The following is a 22,440-nucleotide window of genomic DNA, read 5'->3' on the forward strand; positions in this document are numbered from 1 at the left end:
TATAAACACCAAAGTGAAACAGAGAACATGATGAATAAATGGATAAATGAACTCAGAACAAAAATAGACAACATTAAAGAGGAAACCAGCCAGGATATGGAAAACCTCAGAAAAAAGAACGAAACAGAACTGCAAAACAAAATGGATGGCCAATCCAGCAGAATAGAACAAACAGAAGACAGAATCTCAGAACTTGAAGATGAAATGGTAATTAAAGGAAAAACTGAAGAACTATTAATTAAACAACTCAAGACCTGCGAAAAGAAAATGCAAGAACTCACCGACTCCATCAAAAGACCAAACTTGAGAATCATGGGCATTGAAGAAGGAGAAGAGGTACAAGCAAAGGGAATGCGTAATATATTCAACAAAATAATAACAGAAAATTTCCCAAATCTAGAGAAAGATATTCCCATATAGATGCAAGAGGCCTCCAGGACACCAAACAGACCAGATCAAAATAGAACTACCTTACGACAAATCATTATTAAAACAACAAGTTCAGAAACTAGGGAAAGACTATTGAAGGCTGTAAGAGAGAAAAAACAAATAACATACAAAGGTAAACCATCAAAATCACAGCAGACTTCTCAACAGAAACATTAAAAGCAAGAAGAGCGTGGGGTGAGAGCTTCCGGGCACTGAATGAAAATAACTTCAACCCCAGGATACTCTACCCAGCAAAGCTATCATTCAAAATAGATGGCGCAATAAAAGTCTTCCATGATAAGCAGAAACTAAAACAATATGTGACCACAAAGCCACCACTACAAAAGATTCTGCAAGGGATTCTGCACACAGAAAGTGAAACCCAACTTAACCATGAAAGGACAGGCAGCACCAAACTACAGGAAAAGAAAAAGCAAGACAGTAGAGACTAACCTCAACTTAGGTGAACACAATCAAACCTTCAAACAACTAAGACAATTAAATGACAGGAATCACCACATACCTATCAGTACTAACACTTAATGTTAATGGACTTAATTCACCCATCAAAAGGCACCACTTGACGAAATGGATTAAAAAGGAAGATCCAACAATTTGTTGCTTACAGGAGACCCATCTCACCGACAGAAATAAGCACAGGCTTAGGATGAAAGGCTGGAAGAAGATTTACCAAGTCAATGGCCCCCGAAAACAGGCAGGAGTAGCAATACTTATCTCTGACAAAGTAGACTTCAAACCTACATTGATCAAATGAGATAAAGAAGGACATTCCAGACTAATAAAAGGGGAAATAGACCAAAAGGAAATAATATTATCAACCTATATGCACTCAATGTCAATGCACTCACTTTCATCAAACATACCCTGAAAGACCTAAAAGCATATATTAACTCCAACACAGTGGTTGTGGGAGACTTTAACAAACCATTATCATTAATAGATAGGTCATCCAAACAAAAAATCAATAAAGAAATCCAAGATCTAAAATATACAATATATCAAATGAACCTAGTTGATGTCTACAGAGCATTTCATCCAACCTCTACACAATATACATTCTTCTCAGCAGCCCATGGAACCTTCTCCAAAATAGATCATATCCTAGGGCATAAAGTAAGCCTCAGCAAATATAAGAAAATAGAAATTATACCATGCATACTGTCTGATCACAATGCAGTAAAACTAGAACTCAACAACAAAAGTGAAGACAAAAAACATGCAAACAGCTGGAAACTAAATAACTCATTACTTAATGACAATGGGTCATTGATGAAACAAAAGAGAAAATTAAAAAGTTCCTGTAAGTCAATGAAAATGAAAACACAACCTACGGGAACCTATGGGACACAGCAAAGGCAGTCCTGAGAGGAAAGTTTATAGCCATGAGTGCATATATTAAAAAGATTGAAAGATCCCAAATCAATGACCTAATGATACATCTCAAACTCCTAGAAAAACAGTAACAAGCAAATCCCAAAACAAATAGAAGGAGAGAAATAATAAAAATAAGAGCTGAAATCAACAAAATAGAAACCAAAAAACCAAACAAAGAATCAATGAAACAAAAAGTTCTTTTATGTGGACATTAGATCAAGGGCAAACACAACAAGGGGATTGGACTTTTTTTTTTTCATTTTTCTTTTATTATTCATATGTGCATACAAGGCTTGGTTCATTTGGGGATTGGACTTTGAGCACATGATAAAAGCGAGAGCACACAAGGGAAGGGTGAGGATAGGTAAGACACCTAAAGAATTAGCTAGCATTTGTTGCCCTCAACGCAGAGAAACTAAAGCAGATACCTTAAAAGCAACTGAGGCCAATAGGAGAAGGGGACCAGGAACTAGAGAAATGTTTAGATCAAGAAGAATTAACCTAAAAATGGTCACCATCTCTAGCAATAAAGGAAATGCAAATTAAAACCACACTAAGATTCCACCTCACCCCTGTTAGAATAGCCCTCATTAGCAACACCACGAACAACAAGTGTTGGCCAGGATGCGGGGAAAAAGGAACCCTCATACACTGTTGGTAGGAATGTAAACTAGTACAATCACTCTGGAAAAAAATTTGGAGGCTACTCAAAACGCTAAACATTGATCTACCATTTGATCCAGCAATACCACTCTTGGGGATATACCCAAAAGACTGTGACACAGGTTACTCCAGAGGCACCTGCACACCCATGTTTATTGCAGCACTATTCACAATAGCCTAGTTATGGAAACAGCCAAGATGCCCCACCACTGACGAATGGATTAAGAAAATGTGGTATCTATACACAATGGAATTTTATGCAGCCACGAAGAAGAATGAAATGTTATCATTCGCTGGTAAATGGATGGAATTGGAGAACATCATTCTGAGTGAGGTTAGCCTAGCCCAAAAGGCCAAAAATCGTATGTTCTCCCTCATATGTGGACATTAGATCAAGGGCAAACACAACAAGGGGATTGGACTATGAGCACATGATAAAAGCGAGAACACACAAGGGAGGAGTGAGGATAGGTAAGACACCTAAAAAACTAGCTAGCATTTGTTGCCCTTAACGCAGAGAAACTAAAGCAGATACCTTAAAAGCAACTGAGCCAATAGGAAAAGGGGACTAGGAACTAGAGAAAAGTTTAGATCAAAAAGAATTAACCTAGAAGGTAACACACACACATACAGGAAATTAATGTGAATCACCTCCCTGTATAGCTATCCTTATCTCAACCAGGAACACTTTTTCCTTCCTATTATTGCCTATACTCTCTCTTCAACAAAATTAGAAATAAGGGCAAAATAGTTTATGCTGGGTATTGAGGGGGTGGGGGGGAGATGGATGGGGCAGAGTGGGTGGTAAGGGAGGGGGTGGGGGCAGGGGGGAGAAATGACCCAAGCCTTGTATGCACATATGAATAATAAAACAATAAAAAAAAAGAAGAATTAACCTAGAAGGTACCACACAGGAAATTAATGTGAGTCAACTCCCTGTGTAGCTATCCTTATCTCAACTAGCAAAAACCCTTGTTCCTTCCTATTATTGCTTATACTCTCTCTTCAACAAAATTAGAGATAAGGGAAAAATAGTTTTTGCCAGGTATCAAGGGGTGGGGTGGAGTGGGTGGTAAGGGAGGGGGTGGGGGCAGGGGGGAGAAATGACCCAAGCATTGTGTGCACATATGAATAATAAAACAATAAAAATTAAAGAAAAAGAAAATGTGCTATATTTATACAATGGAGTATTATTAAGTTATAAAGAAGTATGAAATTATGTCATTTGAGGGAAATCGGATGAAACTAAAGATCAGCATGTTAAGCAAAAAATACTACATGTTTTCTCTCATGTGTGGAATCTAGATCAAGAAGGAGGAAGAGGAAGAGGAGGAAAAGGAGGACTTGAACATAAATGAGGGACCATTTAGCAGCAGTGGGGTTTGAACTCACAGCTCACTCTTGCTAGGCAGGTGCCCTTCCACTTGAGCCACTCTGCCAGCCTAATGAGGGACCATTCAAAGGGAAGGAACCAGAGGGAGGTGGGAGGGAAAATAGACAGGGTGGTGAATATGATCAAAGTATGTGTGTATGTAGTATGTATGAAAAGGTCATAATGAAACCATATAAAACTTGTAAAAAGTTTAAAAGATGAAGTTGAGGGGAGCGGGAAATAAAAGTAATAAAGAGGATGGATGTGATCAACTCACATATGCACGTATGGAAATGCCATAGTGAAACCCCTCACTTTGTACAATTAATGTATCCTACTAAAGAAAAAAGAATCAAAGCAACTTAAAAAAACAACAAATGCTGATGAGGATGTAGGGAGCAGAAAGGAACCCTTATACACTGTTGGTGGGAATGTAAATTAGTCCAGTCACTATGGGAATTTGCATGGAAGTTCCTCAAAAAACTAAAAATACAAATCATATGATCCTGTTGTACCACTCCTGGGTATATACCCAAAGCAATCTAAGTCAGCATACAAAAGAGACACTTGCACATCCATGTTTACTGTAGCACTATTCCCAATAGCCAAGTTATGGGTCAGCCGAGGTACCCATCAAGTGATGAACAGATAAATAAAATGTGGTGTATATAGATGACAAAGCATTATTTGGCCATAAAGAAGAATGACATTATGTCATTTGTAGGAAAATGGATAGAACTGGAGATCATCATGTTAAGTGAATAAGCCAGACTCAGAAAGTCAAATACCACTTTTCATATATGTAATCCAGATTTTTTTTTTTTTGGAAAAGACTTAAAAGTAAAGGGGGAACTATGTGGGAAGAGGAATGGGAACAGCAGGGAGTGAAAAACAAGAGAGTAACGGGATGGATGTGATCAAAGTACATCATATAGGTGTATAAAAATGTCATAATGAAGCTCATTAACTTGTACAGTTAATATATGCTAATAAAATGGCTAAGATGGTAACATTTATACTATGTATTCTTTTTCCACAATTTAAAATTAGATCAGGTTCAGCTCCACCTGTAATGTGCCTCTGAACCCCCAATGTGACTTGAGTAAGACATGCTGTAAGGGAAAGTTCAAGGCTGGAGACGTTCTGGAGCCATTGATGAGGCCATCTTTGCTCCACTCACATGTTATGAACCAAGTACACGCAGGGGGAACTATGGCACTATGGCAGCACCAGGAATGCTCTGAGCCCCACAGCATGGACATTCATTTCCTGGGGCTCCTGTAACGAATGACCATGCACTTTGTGACTTAAAGCAACAAAAATGCTTTCTCTCACAGTTATGGAGGCTGAAGCCTGAAATCAAGATGTCGGCATGCTATGCTCACTCCAAAGGCTCTAGGGGAAGACCCTTCCTGTCCTCTTTCTAGTTTCTGGTAGCTAATGGCAATCCTGATATCCCTTGGCAATAGACATACTACCACTACCTTCATCTTCGCCTGGGCTTCCTTGTGAACTTATGTCTTCAAATCTCCCCCCTCTGAATGAGGATGCCAGTCATTGAGTTTAGGGCCCACCTTATTCTAGCATGACTCCCCTAATAACCTGATAATGTCTACAAAGAACCTTGTCCTAAATGAGGTCACATTCATAGGTACTAGGGATTAGGATTTCAATAAACCTTTTTTCTGTGAGATACAATCCAGCCACAACAGTTTGGGACATTTTTTATTTTCAAATTTGTTTGGTCAAGACAAAAAATGGAGACTTTCAAAAGGAACATTGTAAGGAAGGTAAAAACATAAACAACAGAAATAATAACAAAACAATAGGAAATACAAAAACATGAAAATGGAGACGTGTATTGATGCTTGCTAAAGTCTGGTCATGGTAGGACTTGCTTGCTGGAGCTCTGAAGTTCCCCTAGGGAATGCCATGCCAAAGCATTGGGGTCGGTCTCTTCCTTCTAGGGCTCCAATAGACCCAGGCACCTTCCTAAATGGCCAGTAGTGATGGGCAGAAAATTTCTGAAAGTATATGAATCTTCACTCTTCTTGAGGGGGGCCATGGGGCTGCCCTCTCACCTTCCTCACTCAGAAAAGCCAGAGAACAGTTTTCCCCCAATGCTTCAATTACTGCCCAGGCATCATGGCTTTGGATCCAGCACAGACCATACAACAGCCTTTCTTTGGGGGCAGCCAGATTTTTCTGGGCCAACTCAGGTGGTGTAGCAGACCCCCAAACATTAGGGAAGTGCAGTACTGTCGTGGTGGTTTAGGTTCCTGCCAGTACTGGTCAGTATGTCAGACCTACTCGCCCAGCTTTCTTTTCCTAACCTTAAGAAAAATAATTTTGACTTTGTTCTAAAGAATAAACCTTGGCTTTGTAAAGGTAAGTCTGCACTTTCCACCTTCCATCACCAAGACAACAAGAAGGTCAGATTCTCTAATCAAAAGGGCCTATGTTCTGAAGCCCTGTAGAATAGCTCTGTGGGTCCTTTGGCTCCATCTACTCTGGCTTATGTGACAACAATTACTTGCAATCTTTCTGAGTGAACAGCTTCCACTTCCCTGCAACCCTGCTCTCTTTCTATCTCTTCTTTCCTTCAGGGCTAAAAAGACAAAAGACTGAATATAGAGTAGAGTGTTTAGGAGCACTTCCCTGCCACCACCTCCCTCCCCCACCTACCAGTTTTATGTACCTCCAAAGTACATTATTTCTGTTTCATTCTTGGACCCTGGATAGCCATGGAAAGAAAAGAAAACAGAATGGCAATTGCAAAAGAAAAGCAAGAGGAAAAGGAATTCTAAGAACCTGAAGAGAGCAGGAATGTGTTCAATGCAAAAACTCCCTACCCTCATTACTTGTATCCCTGGCTTCAAGTACAAGAAATAATAGGCAGGTTTTTATGTTAGAATTTTTTTATTGTCTCCTTGGACAACCAGTCTCACATTTAGAGCAAGTAATTTTCAATCTGCTGAGTTTTACTGTTATTACAAAGGTAAACAGTAGAAAAATTCAGTGAAGTTTGTTGGAAAAAGTTAAGAAAACAGATTCATATTTAAAAAGTGACATTATTGGCTTGTCATCTGCAGAGTGAGGTGCTTCAGATAGGTGCTTGCCACACAGTTTTTCATTTAGTGTTGAGCTCCATGCTGATTTGGCAATTGCTATCAAAACTCTTTAAAATCATGTGCATTTTAACCCACAATTCCATTTCTAAGTATGTACTTAAAGAAAATAATGACATTTATGTGCCAATATTTATGAGTAAGGATATTCACTTTGAATAATTTATAATAACCAAAACTTGGAAACAACTTAAATCTTTAGCATTAAGTAAAAGTTGCCATATAATTGCAATAGAATATTAGACACACATTAAAAGCTATTATATTCTTAAAGAATATTTAAGCATATGAAGGAAAATATATGGATATACACACTCACACTTATACACACAGTTATACCAAATGTGATTCTCTGACTTCTACTAACAACAAAAAAATAGTTCTTAGCTGGAGTGCAGCTCAATGGTACATCAGCTTGCCTAGCATGCAGGAGGTCCTAAGGTCAATTCCCAACACCATGAAAACATAAATAAATAAATTTAAAACAATTCAGGTGCCTTAACTCTATGTGACAAAGGTTACAGTGTGTCTTTATGAAAGACAAGAGTAGTCTTTCATAAGTGGGGCTGGATCAAATTTTCCATAATGAAAAAATGCATTTTGACCATTACCTCACACTGTACACAAAAAATGTAACATAAATCCAATTTATATATAAATAAGCATATATGTACATATATACTCTAAATGTGGAAGCTAAAATAAAACAATATAAATTTTCAGAGACAAAAGTTGAAAATATCTTTGTGACCTTAGGATAGGCAAAACTTTCTTAAATTGAACACAAAAACTTCTAACCATAAAGAAAAAAATTAAATTTTGCTAAAATAAGAAACTTCTGTTTTTAAAAAGCATAGTGAAAAATTAAGCTTCAGAAAGGTAAAAGATATTTTCAAAACATATGTCCAACAAGATATTCATATTTAGAATATATACAGAAGTCCTACCCCAAAAAAGAGAAATAACATAAAGAAAAATGAGCAAAATATTTGAACAAATACTTTTGTAAAAAAAAATCCAATGACAAATAAATATATGCAAAGGTGTTTAACTCATATACTTATCAAGAAGTTGCAAATCTAAACTACAACATGGTACCACTATATAACCATCTGGATGTCTATAATGAAATAGATAAATAGTACCAAGTGATAGCAAGGATATGAAGGAATTGAAAAATCTCATGTGTCTCTGGTTGGAGTGTAAATCAAAGCAGCTGTGGAAGTTCTTTGGTAGTTTTTCTTAACGCTGAGCATATGCACACCATGACCCAGAAAAAAAAATCTGTTTCTAGTTATTAACCCAATAGAAAGTGTACCTATAACTCACAAAAAGTTATATGCATGAAAGCTTACAGCAGTAGTGGTTGTAAATAGCCTGAAGCTGGAAACAACTCAAATGTCATCAATAGCAGAATAAATAAGCCAATTGTGATATATTCATAAATTATGCCACTATATAGCAAAGAGAAAGAATAAATAATGTTAGACACAACAGCATGGATGTATCTCACAAATATAATACTGAGCAGAAGAAACTAGCTATAACACAAAAAAGAATATTGTTTGATTCCACTCATGTAAGCTTCAAGAACAGGCAGAACTGATCTGTGCTTATTCTCAGATACTGGTTACTTTCAGAAGTGGGAGTGACTGGGAGTCACTTTTCAGTGATGAAGATATTCTTTTTCTTGATTTGAAAACTGTTGACACATATATTAGCTATGAAAAATTCACTGTGCTGTAAACTTGTGATATTCTTTTATGGATGTGTGTTGTATTTCAGCAGAAGGCTATTTTTAATAGCTTAATATTATAGAGATTTGTTTAACTTAGGGAAAAATTAAAATAAAAAATTTAAAGAAAGATTGAGGTACCCCAAAATACTAGGCCAAGTGAACATAAGAGACCAGGCATCAGTTATGTCTACCTCCAAATGAACTTTTGACTGTGAAACTTGCTACATCCTGTAGTTTATGTACTAAGAGCTATATTTTCACTAAGCAGAACATTCTAATCCTACAGGACCATCTCTTTACTAACTTCCTTCCCTTCTCCAAACTTTCTTTGTTCTTGTACTAACCCCTCTCCCTTTCTGAAAACTGCCTCTTTAAGGTACCCAGTCCTTTTCTTCCAATACAGTTTATTACCTTGTCTGCACCAATCCAAATGTCTGACCAATTGTAATCCCCACTTGTGTTTTTTGCCTTTAGAACCTGTTTGACTAAGACCTGGGAGCATATTTCAGCCTACCTGAAATTTATGTCTCCTGAGTTGCAACTCTGATCAGCCCTAATAAACTCTGTTTCTTAATCAATTTGTGCTTTGGTTTGTTTTAAGGGTCTATAAACTCAAGCAACAAAAAGTTTAGAAGTAGGCAGTAGAGATTAGAATGGTGTCTCAGAAGTGTCATTTAGAATACAGGCTCCTACCTTCATGCTCCTCCATGCTCAGCCGGTGAATTTCATCCTAAAGGTTACAAGATGCCTATGACACTTCTAGGCCTTGCATTATGGGAGGGAACAGGCAAAAGTCCAAAAGCCAAAGAACATGCCAACTGAATCTAAGTCTGTGGCATCGAGCATGCATTTTATTTTAGTCATTGTAATTCTTTATAGTTTCCAAATGTTCTACGATGATCTGTATTAATGCTATTTTTAAAAGAAAGCTTTTCTAATTGGATGGCAATGAAGTAGTCATTCTCTGATTTTGAACTTTAAGTCCCATGGAAGTAATTCATAAGGTTTCCTGTTGGGCTGAATAATCAGAAAATCTTTTCTATGTCCCTAGGGGCAGAAAAATAGCCCTGGTCCTATTCTTGGGAGGATGCAGAACAATGTACTGCTGCCTAATTCTCATAAGATTTATATAGAATCCTTGTGTGGGGGCCTCTAGAAGACATTCTTTGGGAGCAGAGGTGTTTCTGACCTGAAATGACTCAGGGAAGATGGTAGCGTCCCACACAGCCAGGGTTTGGTGTGTAGGTGTCTGCCGCTGCTGTTTGACACTCAAATGCATATTTTATCCATTTTCTGGAGCTCAGCAGGGTAGAGCTAAGCTCAGAATAATTAAGGAGAAATGCAAATCAAGAAATAAGCTTGGCTATAGTTTAATTCACTAAAAAAAGACAAAGTAACAAACAGTATAAATTATACTTCAAGGCAGAATTGATCACCCAAAAGACAACATTGATCAACATCTTTTCATGAAAATGACCTTAGAGATAACTTGTGTTATGAACAGACTTAAGTTTTCACCCTATATGAATGAGAATTATCGACCCTAAGCCTTCTGTTTTTCCCTCTTTTTCAGTCATTACCAAGAAAACTTGATTACAAGCAAAATTTCAGGGGAGCTTCTGCATAGAAAACCAAAGAGATAGTTACCCCTTTGACTTAAAGTCTGAGAAGTATTTGAAGAGAGTTCTAAAATTTTCCAGTGAAGAGAAGTAGGAAAATGATGTTTGGTGGTTTTAAGTTGTGAGAAAAGAATATGTGTTCAAAAAGAAACAAAAGCCTACATAATTTTCAGAATTCATTTTCCACCATATTTCTTTTCTGCCCAATTTGAGGCCCTGTGCTAAAACCTGGCATATCACCACAGGAACCTCCACCATCATCCACACACAGAGTCACCCATCAATCACTCCCTTCACAGATACCCCATATTCGCCCCAGTCATCCCCAAAGCCACCCCAGAGTCACCCCCCACCAGGACCTCCACAGATACTCTCCACAGCCACACTGATCTGTCTTTGGCCTCTGTAAGCCTCAGGTTACTGCTCACCTCATCTTCTCTATGTGCTAGTGTGGGGAGTGGATTATGAGAAGTCTATGAGAATCTGACACAAGCACAGTTGTGCTCAATGATCTATAGGTTGAGTTTGGCATGACCCCAGTTGCAGAAGAGAGCAAGAGGCAAAATACAGTATAGCTGCTTTTCCTAAGTTGTTTATGTTAGGAGGGGAACACTGGTTTCTCTTGTTACAGTGTCACCCCCCTCCCTGAGAACTGTTGCTCCACCTCCTTGTTTACCACTGGCTATAAAAGCCTCACTGAAGGAGGAAAGGAAATTTTGATTGGTTGCCTGTGGGCTGCTTGTGATGCTATTGCTGCTGCTGCTGAGTTATGCTGGAGATTAGAGGAAACATGGGACAGTGCAAGTCTGAGCACTGAGGCTTTAAGAAAGCTAAAGAGAGAACATGGGACAGTGCAAGTCTGAGGGCCAAGACTTTAAGAGAGACTAAAGGGAATATGGAACAGTGCAAGTCTAAAGAAAGAGACTTTAAAGAATAGAGATAAGAGGAAAGACTTAAAAGTAAGATTTTAAAGAAAAAGAGAAAAGAGGAAAAGTAAAAGAAGAGAATAGAGAAAAGAAGCAACAAGGTTGTTGTGCATCTCCATACAAGTGTCCAGCACACCTGCCCTCAACTTTCTGCATGTCTGTCTTCTATCGTTTGTCCTTTCTGCATCTCCAGTCACCCCCAATTAGGTCAGGAGAACCAGGAGCCCTAGAAAGCTTGCAAGATGCTAGGAACACCCTTCTCTACCCTCTTATCTATTTGGCTAGCTTCGACTCAGCCATTGGGTCTTGGACAACATTTCTCCTAAGAAAGACCATTTAAGTCCTCCCCGGCATCCCTGAAGTTCATTTATAACTTCTGCCCTGAATAAACTGAAAAAGGACACAAAGAGACAAAAGTAAAGTGTCTTTTTTGATAATTTCTTAGGAATTTGTCATTTAGCACATAATAGCTGACCTATAGCTAACATTTCTTGAACACATATTACATGCCAGACACTGTTTTATTAAGTGCATGATGCTTGTTAAATAATTTATTCCTCACAACAGTTCGAAAAATAGGATGAGTGGGTCTATCATAGTCCCAATTTTACAGATGAGGAAACTGAAATACAAAGTTATTTTCCCTCCAGCTCACAAAGCTGGTAAGCGAGACATTTAATGCAGAGAACTCCCAAATATGTACCCAAGAGCTCATGATTTGATAGATAACACCATTGGGACAATCCCAAACTCAACATGTCCCCAGATGAGCTGATTTCTTTCCCTACACTCCAATCTTATGATCTTTGCTGCCTCTTTTTTTAATGGCACAGTTATGCTCCCAAAAACAAAGTGCAAAAGCCTGTGTAGTGTGTGACTCTCCCTTAACCTCCCCTCTAATTTCTAGATCCAGTACCACAATGCTTAGGAGTCTACTCCTTTCCCTTTGTCAATATTCCACCTCAGAATCTCATTCATGCATATTTATACTTCTTGTCGCAACCCACAACTGTAACTATTCTTATCCTATCCACTTTACTCACACGACAAAGATCTTTACCAGCTTCCCATTGTGTCCTGTGCTAAATAAGAGCACCCCTCCCTGACTGTTATCTCAAAACTATTATCATTTAGGCTCAAAGTACCCATCAGGTTTGTTGTCCTACTTCCTTACATGTCCCCTGTGCCCAGTAGGATAGTCCCCCAAGCCTATCCCATCTCATCTGTTTGCCTTATAATATTGCCTTTGTCTAGACTTCCCCAATTCTAGGGTGGAAATGTAGCTCAGTGGTAGAGCACATAGCTAGCACATAAGAGACTTTACATTCAATCCCCAGTGCTGCAAAATAACAGCAAAATATCTTGTATAGATTTCCCTAATCCTCATCACTACCTGTTACAATCCCACACATGCTGCAAGGAATGTTCCAAATGCCCTACCATCTGCACGGCAATTTATGGTCACGGCAAACAGATGTATCCTCTCCCTGATTTAAAACTTTGTGTTCTTCTTACCTGTGTGTTGTGTCGTGTTGTAGATACTTGTGTGCCTGACACAGCCTCCTTGAAGGTAAGGAATGCATCTTACTTTTCTTTATACCCGTCGGGAACCAGTATGCTCTGACTTGGTAGATGAAAATTTATACTTGAGTATAGTTAAATATAATTACATTGAATTAACTGTAAATAAAAGTGAGCAACAAGTTTGCCCCACTAGATATTTCTACTTAGTCTTCTCAGTAAATTTATAAAAACTGATTAAAGGGGCTGGGGATGTAGCTCAGTGGTGGAACACTTGCCTAGTCTGGGCAAGCCCCTTGGTTCCCCAGCACTGCCATAAAAATAAAATAAAATAGTAAAAAACAACTAAACTAAAGTTCATGTCACTATGGAAACAGTATACACTTTCCCATGGCAAATCCAATATAAACCCCAGGTCAAATAGTGAGGTTGATGCCTTTAACGCCAATGCATTCTCTAGAAGGGAACCCAACCTTGGATGGAACTCCTATGTGGGCCTCTAAGGGACTGGTGGGTAGTTTAAGGTCCATCCTCTCAGTGGACCGCAACTGAGCATTAAAACAGTTACGTGAATCTGAGCTTGTTGATGTGAAATGTCTATGGCACAGAGTTAAACAAGGAAACATAATTTTATTTGCAATTTTTAAATGTGTGCTTATATGTCTGAAGAAACAAAAGAGTCTGGGAGAATATATAACAAATGTGAATAATGCTTATATCTGAGTGGTGAAATTAAATGTAATTTATCTTTTCCTAAATTTTCACAATGAGTAAAAACAGAAAAATATTAAACTTTCATTGGGAAATGTGGTTATATGTCAACGTGCATACAAAGACATTCTACTGCTCTGAGGGGTGGGCTTTATAATTTTATAGCTAAATTCACAGCATCTACAATGTTTGTTGTTTCATGCTGGGCACTATGATAAGATATATATTTTTCCACTTACTTTTAACAATGGCCCTTACCTCCTTTAGTTTTCTTTATAGCATATATCACTTTCTGATATTAAGTAATTTATTTACTGTATCTCCTTCCCCTCTCTGGAATAATATAAACTTCCTGAGGGACAGGACTACTTGTCTACTGATCACCGCTGTATCCCCCAGTATCTACACCAGTGCCTGGCACCTTTGTATGCCAAGTCTTTGCTATGTGAATGAATGAACATATTATTTATGACATAAAACCTAATACTATTCCAATTTTACATTGAGGACTCTAAGACAGATTAAGGTTTGCCAAAAGCCATGCAGCTATGTAGCAGAGCTACGTCCACAGACTCGGACTCTGAGAGCTGTGTTGTGAACCACTCTCTTGCCTTAGTTACAAAGCAACTGTTGTCAATCCAAGGGAGAGACAGTGAGCTGGGACACGATGACTTGGAGGTGTGGTTTCCTTCCTTCTGAGTAATAAACTAGTAAGCTCTTCAATAATATCTTAAATCAATAATATCTTCTGCAACAGTCACCATATAGATGCAAAGTTTTTAGATCAAAAGCAGAAGGGACAGTGCCCAGGAATCAAACCAAGCACTCACTAATTGAAGAAGAAAATTGCAGTCTAGAAAACAGTCTCTTTTTAAAGCCATCTTTTAAATAATATTTTTACGTTTGCAAAAATTGCAAATATAAAAAGTTGGACTGAGATAGGAGCCCCAAGACGACGCAGATTTTTCAAGGATGCCAGGTGCTGATGCGGTAAGAAAACACCTGGGCTAGCAAACCCACTGAGCATATTTGTGCCCCACAGCGGACCATGGCATTTCAATGCTGCTAGCCAAGAAGAAGATAATCCACCTAACTTGCCTTGATCACAAAAAAAAAAAAAAAAAAAAAAATTAACTGGGGTGGGGCTTCCTGCTTGGCTATCTGCCAGTTCTCCTGGGTGTGTGGAATTTGCAAAGTAAGCAGCCTCAGACAGTACGCGCAGCCCAGCAGCAGCTCGGCCCCGACAGAGAAAGCTCTGATCAGTAAATACACACTCCAGTTCCCTTGGCCACTTGATTCTCACTACAAATTAAGGAACTGGTGTTCTGATTTATTAATTAGTCTTTTGTGAGACTGAGTACTGTGGGTGAGTCCCTGCAGACCTAACAACTTTTGGGAGTTGTAACAAATCCAGTTTCTGGATCTTCAGTGGGAAACCAGCTCTGAATTATTAGTAGGGATAATTCTACTCCATATGCTCCCCACCCCCACGAGCACAGTCACACATACTGAAGCACGCATGAAAAGTGCACACGCACACACATATGTACGTACACACTTCTGAAGCCCTGTAAGGCCAGCAGCCTTACAAGGATGCTGTTGTTAAGCTCATCATCCTGTAACTGCAAATTCACGAGGTTGAAAAAAATAGGAATGTTTCCTTTAAATGTGCTTTCATCGCCTCCATCTTTGCTGTTGCTAGCTTCTCACGGAGGGCAAGCAGGCTCAGGTTAGCACAAAACCAGTCTGGATACAGTAGCGGGATTGTGTGTGTGTGTGTGTGTGTGTGTGTGTGTGTGTGTGTGTGTGTGTGTGTGTGTATCCTATAGTTCTGCCCCAGGCTGACCCTAATGGCAGCCAGGCAGCAGGCACTGCTCCCCTGGAAGCAGGAACTGAGCCTGACCACAGGGTTCCTGGACACAGATGAGAAGGACAAAGACAGCCTTTTCTTTTCTACCACCTATACCAGGCCCTTTAGGCCTTTTCTCTGCAGGAGCTAAAAACCAGCAATGGACAGTCCAGGAGCCTTTAAGAAACATCCTGTTTAATGTTAAAAAACACAGTGTCAAATATTTGAAAAGCCAGTTCTCTGATTGCCAGTGTATCTACTCTTCACACCTCTTACTTCTTGCCAACTCAGAAGACAACCTGAAGTTCTTCCTTGGCCTTTTGCACTGGTCCCCATCTGCTCCCTGACAGACTCACTATCACTCTGGCCTTGTTTTATTCCACTGCAGCCAATGGGCCTCCTCAGTGCTCCTCTAAGCACTCCTAGGTGTGCCTCAAGACCTCCACACTTCCTGCTCCTTCCTGGTGAAACACCCCTCCCTCACAGACGACCTCAAGACTAGCTCCCTTGCTTCCTTGAGGCCTTCATTCGAATATCATCTTAGCAGAGATGCCTTTCCTACCATCCTAAAATGTACAGCAGCCCTGTCTCCTATTACTTCTTATTCTTTTAACCTGATTTGTCATCACAGTTTCTGTTTCTCACTACACGCTATGCATGAGTTTATTGTCTGTCTCCTGCACTAGAAAGCTCCTAGAAAGCAGGGATTTTTGGTCCGAACTAATGATTTGCACTTCCCCAGGGACTCACTAGCACTCAGGGCATAGTAAGTACCAATAAATATATGCTAAATGAATGAATTGCAGTTTTGTTTCCCCATTTTCTTAATTATTTTATCTACTTCCCCCTAAAGTATAAAATCTTCAGATAACCTGTTGACTCTAGAAGGGAGTCAATTCTCCTTGAAGTCCTTCAGGTAGTGAAGCCTGAAGCAGCTCAACACAAAGTCTAGGAAGTCCTCTGGGGCCAATAAAGGATTTTCAAGCATTAAATAGTTCTATGGAAAACCACACTAAGTGGGGGATGCGAAAGGGATTCTAAAACCATTCTAGGAGGTAATGGCTGAATTCATCTTGGAGAAAAGAATATTCTTTGATTTGAGTCACTTTAATGTACTTTTTAGTTCTGCAAAGAGAGGCCTAGAGCCTGCATAGGATAAAAGAGGCAGAAATAAGGAGGGCAAAATTTTGCTCTCAGACTGTTATAAAAGATGTCTAGCCTAGTAAGAGAGTTTTTTTTTTTAATTTTGATGTTTTCTGGTCCCACTGTCTAATCTGAAAGACCAAAGTCTGAGCAAAAGCTAGAAATGTAAAGAATAAAGTAAAACACAGAGGTTAGTCTGTTCAATGCTGCAGGAAGACAGAGCTGAAGGCAAGATCAGAAGGGGCTCCTCCAAAGTTGGATTTTTCACACTCAGCTTTATGTTTCATGATCTTTGAAAAAATGCCCCTTATTAGCCCCAAGTCTTCAACAAAGACTATGTCAACCACTAGCAATGTCAGCCTCATGTTTGTGCTGTTGTGGGGAACCCAGCAAGCATGTGTCCATGTTTTATGTGGAAGTAAGAAATCAGAGAAAAATGTAATCATCTATAGAAATTCTAGAAATTTGAGATAGAAAACAGAATTTCTTACAATCAATATTTTATCAGTATTTGCATAGTAAAGGAAAGGGAACTCTGAAGGAATGGAGGAATTAGAGCCTGTTGGGCTACCCTGGGTCACAATGTTCAGATGAAGTTTTTAGACGTTATTTAACCACAGAAACCTTTTCATCAAATGAATTGTTAGATGAAACCCAACATGCAAAACATAAATAGTGAGCTACCATGGTGAAATGGGATAGGAGTTTGAATTTATGCTCACTTGGCCTTCCCTTTGGATACCATATTGGTCCTCAGGCACTTCTGTGGAATGCTAGTAGCCCAGGAAAACAGTTTAAAAACCGTGATTCTAGGGCTAGAGATGTGACCCAAGTAGCAGATCACCTGCCCAGCATGAGGCCCTGAGTTCAAACTCCAGGACTACCAAAAAAAAAAAAACCTAAAAACAAACAAACCATCATTCTAGAACTCAAAGCAGAAATCTTCTCTTTGGTATTCCAGACAGTTGCACATTCTGTCTAACTCTTAGTGTCCAGTACCTGCTAAGCAGTATGTCCCTTCCTGATGGGGTATTCTTCCTTCTCTTGAGCCAAATTCCTCAACTTCTACCCACTGATAGGACTTTTACTGATCCTAGTAGAAAAATCAAAATAGGCCTAATTCCTTCCATATCAGCTCTTCAAATTTTGAAAGACTTATGTTCTTACCTAACTTTTGTTTGTTCCAAGTTAAACATTCTTCATCCTCCAGTGATTCTCAACCTATTCTTAAATTCATGTATTACTTGGGAATCTGAAAATACTGGCATTAATTAGAAAAATAGACTCAGCATGGAGAGGGCATTCACTTAAGATAAAACAGGAGCACACAGAAGAGGGAGCACAGCCACATACATTTTAAGGTCAATAATAACAGTGAGAGGTGTTGATCTTCTGCTCTAAAAATGGCTCAAAATATGCCATCCCTCCTGAGCCTGGCTCCCTAGCCCTGTGAGTGAGCAAACCAGGGACATGAAAGGAATGGCTATGAGCAAAGCAGAGTCACTTGGCTCTTACTAATAAGTAAGAGCCCCTCAGCAATATCCCTCAGCAATTGGGCTCAGGACTGCAGGACCATAAATGCCCAATATCAGTTAATTTCAGCTGATCTTAACTGAACAAATGCATCTGCAGAGTTACTAACCGTGGACAATGCCATGGACCCTAGTACCTGAAAACAAACGACATTCTATAACCTTGTTTCAGAGCAAGATAGGCCTGTTGGCATCACTTAGTAATCACTGGCTTTATGGTTTGCACTTGGTTTGGTGGAGCCTGTGGAGGTAGGGAGGTGTGTTTCAAAGGTTGGAGCTAGTCATATTGAAAGTGCCTACATGAGTATGAGGCTAACAACCATCACCATCCAGGAACAAATTCACGCTCCCTGGTACCAAGGTTCTTCGCCCACACACTGGTGGTGGTTTGAGACCTGGAGTCATGCATACTGTACAAACCAACAGTGGGAGGACAAAGTTTGCACTTGAACTTTCAGGACTCCTTGCAATGCCTGTCTTTCTTCTGTAGGGCTGTATTGTCTCCCATACCTGTGGCTGGGCTCTCATGGGAGTATAAACTGTTTGAGGCCTCTGGGTGTCTTTGGCAATTGGCCATGAGATGATTCATAGGTAATAATGCAAAAATGGGGATGAGAAGGGATTTCAGAGTGTTGGTGTTTGAGCCTTAAAGTGTTAATGTTGTTTGTAAAGGGAAGGAGAGAGAAGTACAATACCTTAGTTCTGTAGGGGCTTCAAGGAAGTGTCTCCAGAAAAACAACAGAAAGGTGTTCTAGTCTGTTCCCTTAGAAGGACATTTTAATTTTGACAAAGAATATGTCCGCCCAAGATTGCCAAGTGTGTGTGCAAAGAGATGGGGAAGAATCTCAATTTTCTTTCTCTTACAAACTCCTTACTTAAGACTCCATACTTTTTAGAAGGAGCATTGTGGTTTTACATGTGCAAAGTCTTTTGTCCACAAATAGAATGCTACGGATTCTTTTGATTCTCAAACTGCCAAGTATAAATCATGCTGGGAATAAGTGAATTAAGGTCACTGGTTTGAAGAAAGAATGAAAGTAACTCCATGTCAGCCAGGAGTTATGACAACCACCAATAACACAGGCTTAGGAAGGAAGTCCATTCAAGAGGAAGAGAATGTACAAACATGTACCTATACATACATATGTGTATATGTGTGTATGCACACACATGTAACTCTCACACACCACATATACTGGGAAAATGTTCTACAATAAAAAGTGAGATAAAACATAATCATTTTATTCTTAGCTCAGAATTTGAGCTACATTGAATCCACGCTCTGCCCCTGGCCGACTGTAACTATGACGAAGTTATTTAACTGCTCTGAAACAAGTTTCCTCATCTATAAAATGGCAACTGTTTTTACTGTGCAAGATTCTGAAGAAGATTCAAAGAGATAATGCATGACAGGACATGTTATTAAACCAATAAACACCGAGAGATTTCCAGAGGAACAATTTTGACCCACATTTGCTGATGTGTGTTGTATGGAGAAGAAGGACAAAAGGAAGGGGAAAATGGGAATCAGACAAGGCCGGGGAGAAAGAGTTGCTTGACCCCTGAGGAAACTGCCTTAACTTGCCCGTCTTGTCTGCATTGCAATAATCCCCTGAGGACAAAAAAAAAAAAATTCACCATCACTCCACAGACAGAGGCAGCCAGAGAGTGACTCTCAGGACCCAGCAACCTGTCCACCACCATCCTCTTGCCTCAGAGTGGAGAGAGGAGGGTCATTGCTCACTGGGGATGTGTGGAGAGTTGGACTTAAAGGTGTTCTGTGGTCCCTTGTCATGACATTTCATACACTACAAAATGCTCTATCATTTTATATGATACCTTGAGGAAAAGGTAATTGAGAGCACAACTACAGAATCCAAGCCACCTAAAGTGGTCATCCAGTAAGGGCTCCACAAAGATTCAAGCCTAGTTCTTCTCATGATAGTGATTTTCTTCCTTCTACCCAAGCTGCTTCTAACATGATGGCCCATGTGTCTGCCTTGCCTGTTTGCTCCAGCAAACAGGTCCCGGGACCAGTGCCTGTGCTTCTCATTAACTCTCTCCCAGGCCCTCTCCAGACTAGGAGAGCTGGCAGGTAAGGCAGCTTGGGAAGTTGGGGAGTGGGAGTGGGAATTTAATGACCCTCCAGGAATCCCTGTATCCATTGAGGTTCGTGCCTCTGCCATGTTCCATGTGGTTTCCACTGGGCCCCCCACCCTGGCACTAGTGAGCCTCAGTTACCCACAGAAGTAATAACCCACTAATAAAATAAGAGGTTTATTGGTGTCTCTCATTCCTCTCACTCTCCCCACTTCCTCAAGTGCTGTTCCTGGAACCACTTCCTATAGAAACAGCCAGCACTAAGGCTTAGGTCTGCTTTTGGGGGAACCCAAACTGAGACAAATTCTAAAATTCATGTGATTCCTTAATTACATTTCATCCCCTCCTTAAAAAAGTAGTTACTGACCAGGGTGGCTAACCAATAGGAACTTGAGGATAACACTTTCAAGCCTTGAAAAAATGAAGATAATGTTCTCCACAAAGCAGCAAGGTATGCCTGGAGTGTCTCAAAGAATCCATCTTGCCAACAACTGCTCTAATTTCAAGACAAGGTGGTGAAGGTTTCCAAGGGCTTTATTATGCAGGTTCAGATCCAGGTTGGATTTTCTAGCTATTAAACAACAGATTTTAGAATAACATCCAAAAAATCAGATGTTATTTCTCCAAGAAAGTAACTGGATTCATAATATAAAAAACTATAAATATGATCAAAGGATTTATATTAGGGAGAACAAAAGCAATCATCTTTTGTGAAAATTTATCAACACATACTTTAGGTAGATTTTGGTAAATTTCAATATAATATCTAAACATAACCAACCACTTCTTTTAGTTAAAAAAAAGATATTCCCGGCTTCTGGTAGGTGACTTTACAGTCAACTGTATGGGCTCTATGGACTGAGAATACTTCAATTTTAAAATATATGTATGTAAAATTCTCACATGAAAATCAAATAGTGGCACAACCCACTCAAATATAATGGTTGTTTTCTTTGCAGTATGTCCTGGTTCAAAGACATCATACTGGTAAGTTATCTGCAGTAAGTTCACACAGAATGCTTTCTTTTATAAGACTCTAGCCATTTATTTAACAAAATGGAAATTTCTAATGCACTTTTCTACACTTAAATTTTCAGGGAAATGAGACTCACATTCTACAGTATACATCATTACAAAAGAGTTCATTATAAATTTAGATCAGCTAAAACATGTTCTCTAATGATTAGGATTCATCATCTTTCAGTGAAGTGAGGTGGTGACATTTTCTTGGGCAAAAAGTCTGTCTGTTTGTCAGAGGAGACCTATCACTAGCACTACCTTCCCTTCATTCCAACCTGTTCATCAGAGGATTTCTTTTAGCAATAAAACAAGTGGAAGTCCATTTGATTATTTGGGTTCCCACATCAAGGGTATGTCCTTTTGTTTTTTCATCCTCTTTACTGACACACTGCTCTATAGAGTCAAGGTGTTCTTGGTTTTGCTCACGTGCTGATTGCTGTGCATGTAGCTGTCATTAGTGTGAATGTGTGGGAGATTTTTTTAATAATATATAGCACCCAAGAAAAAGAACAACACAACCCTCTCCCCAAACTTTGAATTCTTTCTCTTGCAAACTCTGAAAGCCAAGGATCACTTGTGGCGTACAGAATCCGGGGGCTCTAGTCCCAGGTGCAAAGTACACTTTCCAGGTTTCTCCAGGGCAAAGGCAGGGTGAACACCCTCATTAAACCGGTGCCTCACAATGAAGAGTAACTGTCCACTCTCCGCATTTATAAATAGAAGTCTCTGGTTGTTATAGTCCAGAAGAATGCCCACTCTGCTGGGATGCTCAGTCACGTGTACATCGCTCACAATACCACTGTAGAAAAATGTGTATCTGAAATGAAACAGAATATGAAATTAAAAACAAAAAACTGTGGAACTCTTGTAGAATTTGATAAGGAAAGTCACTTGGAAATAACCAATTTTTCAGTTCTTACTTCAACTCACGATAATGAGTAAGTGATAATGTTGTCCCAAATACTTTAACAAGATTCCTCCTAGATACTGAAATGCATAGCTCACCCCATGCTTAATAATTTTGCTCCCTCTGCATTAAGAGGCATCCCAGAATAACCAACATATGCCTCCCTTGTGATTTTTCTCAACATTCTAATTCTTTTCCAGCTGCCCACGTGTTTTAACTGCCACACTCGTGGTGTGTCATTCTTTTGAATAAGACTCCTTTGAGGCTGCCATGTATTTTTTAAAGTATTGCAGGTTCGCCTTCCATACAATGTATTAACTTTACAGCTTTAAAAATTTATAGGTAACTTACATAAGGGCCTTTATGAAGTGTAAGAATGATACTATT

At 39.3% G+C, this 22,440-nt stretch overlaps 1 protein-coding gene across 1 annotated transcript in view; it reads right to left on the reverse strand.

The window, feature by feature from the left end:
- Nucleotides 1–20,642: 20,642 nt before the first annotated feature.
- Cmya5 (cardiomyopathy associated 5) overlaps nucleotides 20,643–22,440 on the reverse strand; it is a 96,600-nt gene continuing 94,802 nt past the window's right edge. Inside the window, exon 13 of the mRNA XM_074077219.1 lies at nucleotides 20,643–21,963. Within this exon, the coding sequence (XP_073933320.1) occupies nucleotides 21,717–21,963 (247 nt within the window). The 3' untranslated portion in view covers nucleotides 20,643–21,716. The remainder of the gene's footprint in view (nucleotides 21,964–22,440) is intronic.

Source organism: Castor canadensis, chromosome 6 (assembly GCF_047511655.1).
Source record: "Castor canadensis chromosome 6, mCasCan1.hap1v2, whole genome shotgun sequence".
Lineage (NCBI taxonomy): Eukaryota > Metazoa > Chordata > Mammalia > Rodentia > Castoridae > Castor > Castor canadensis.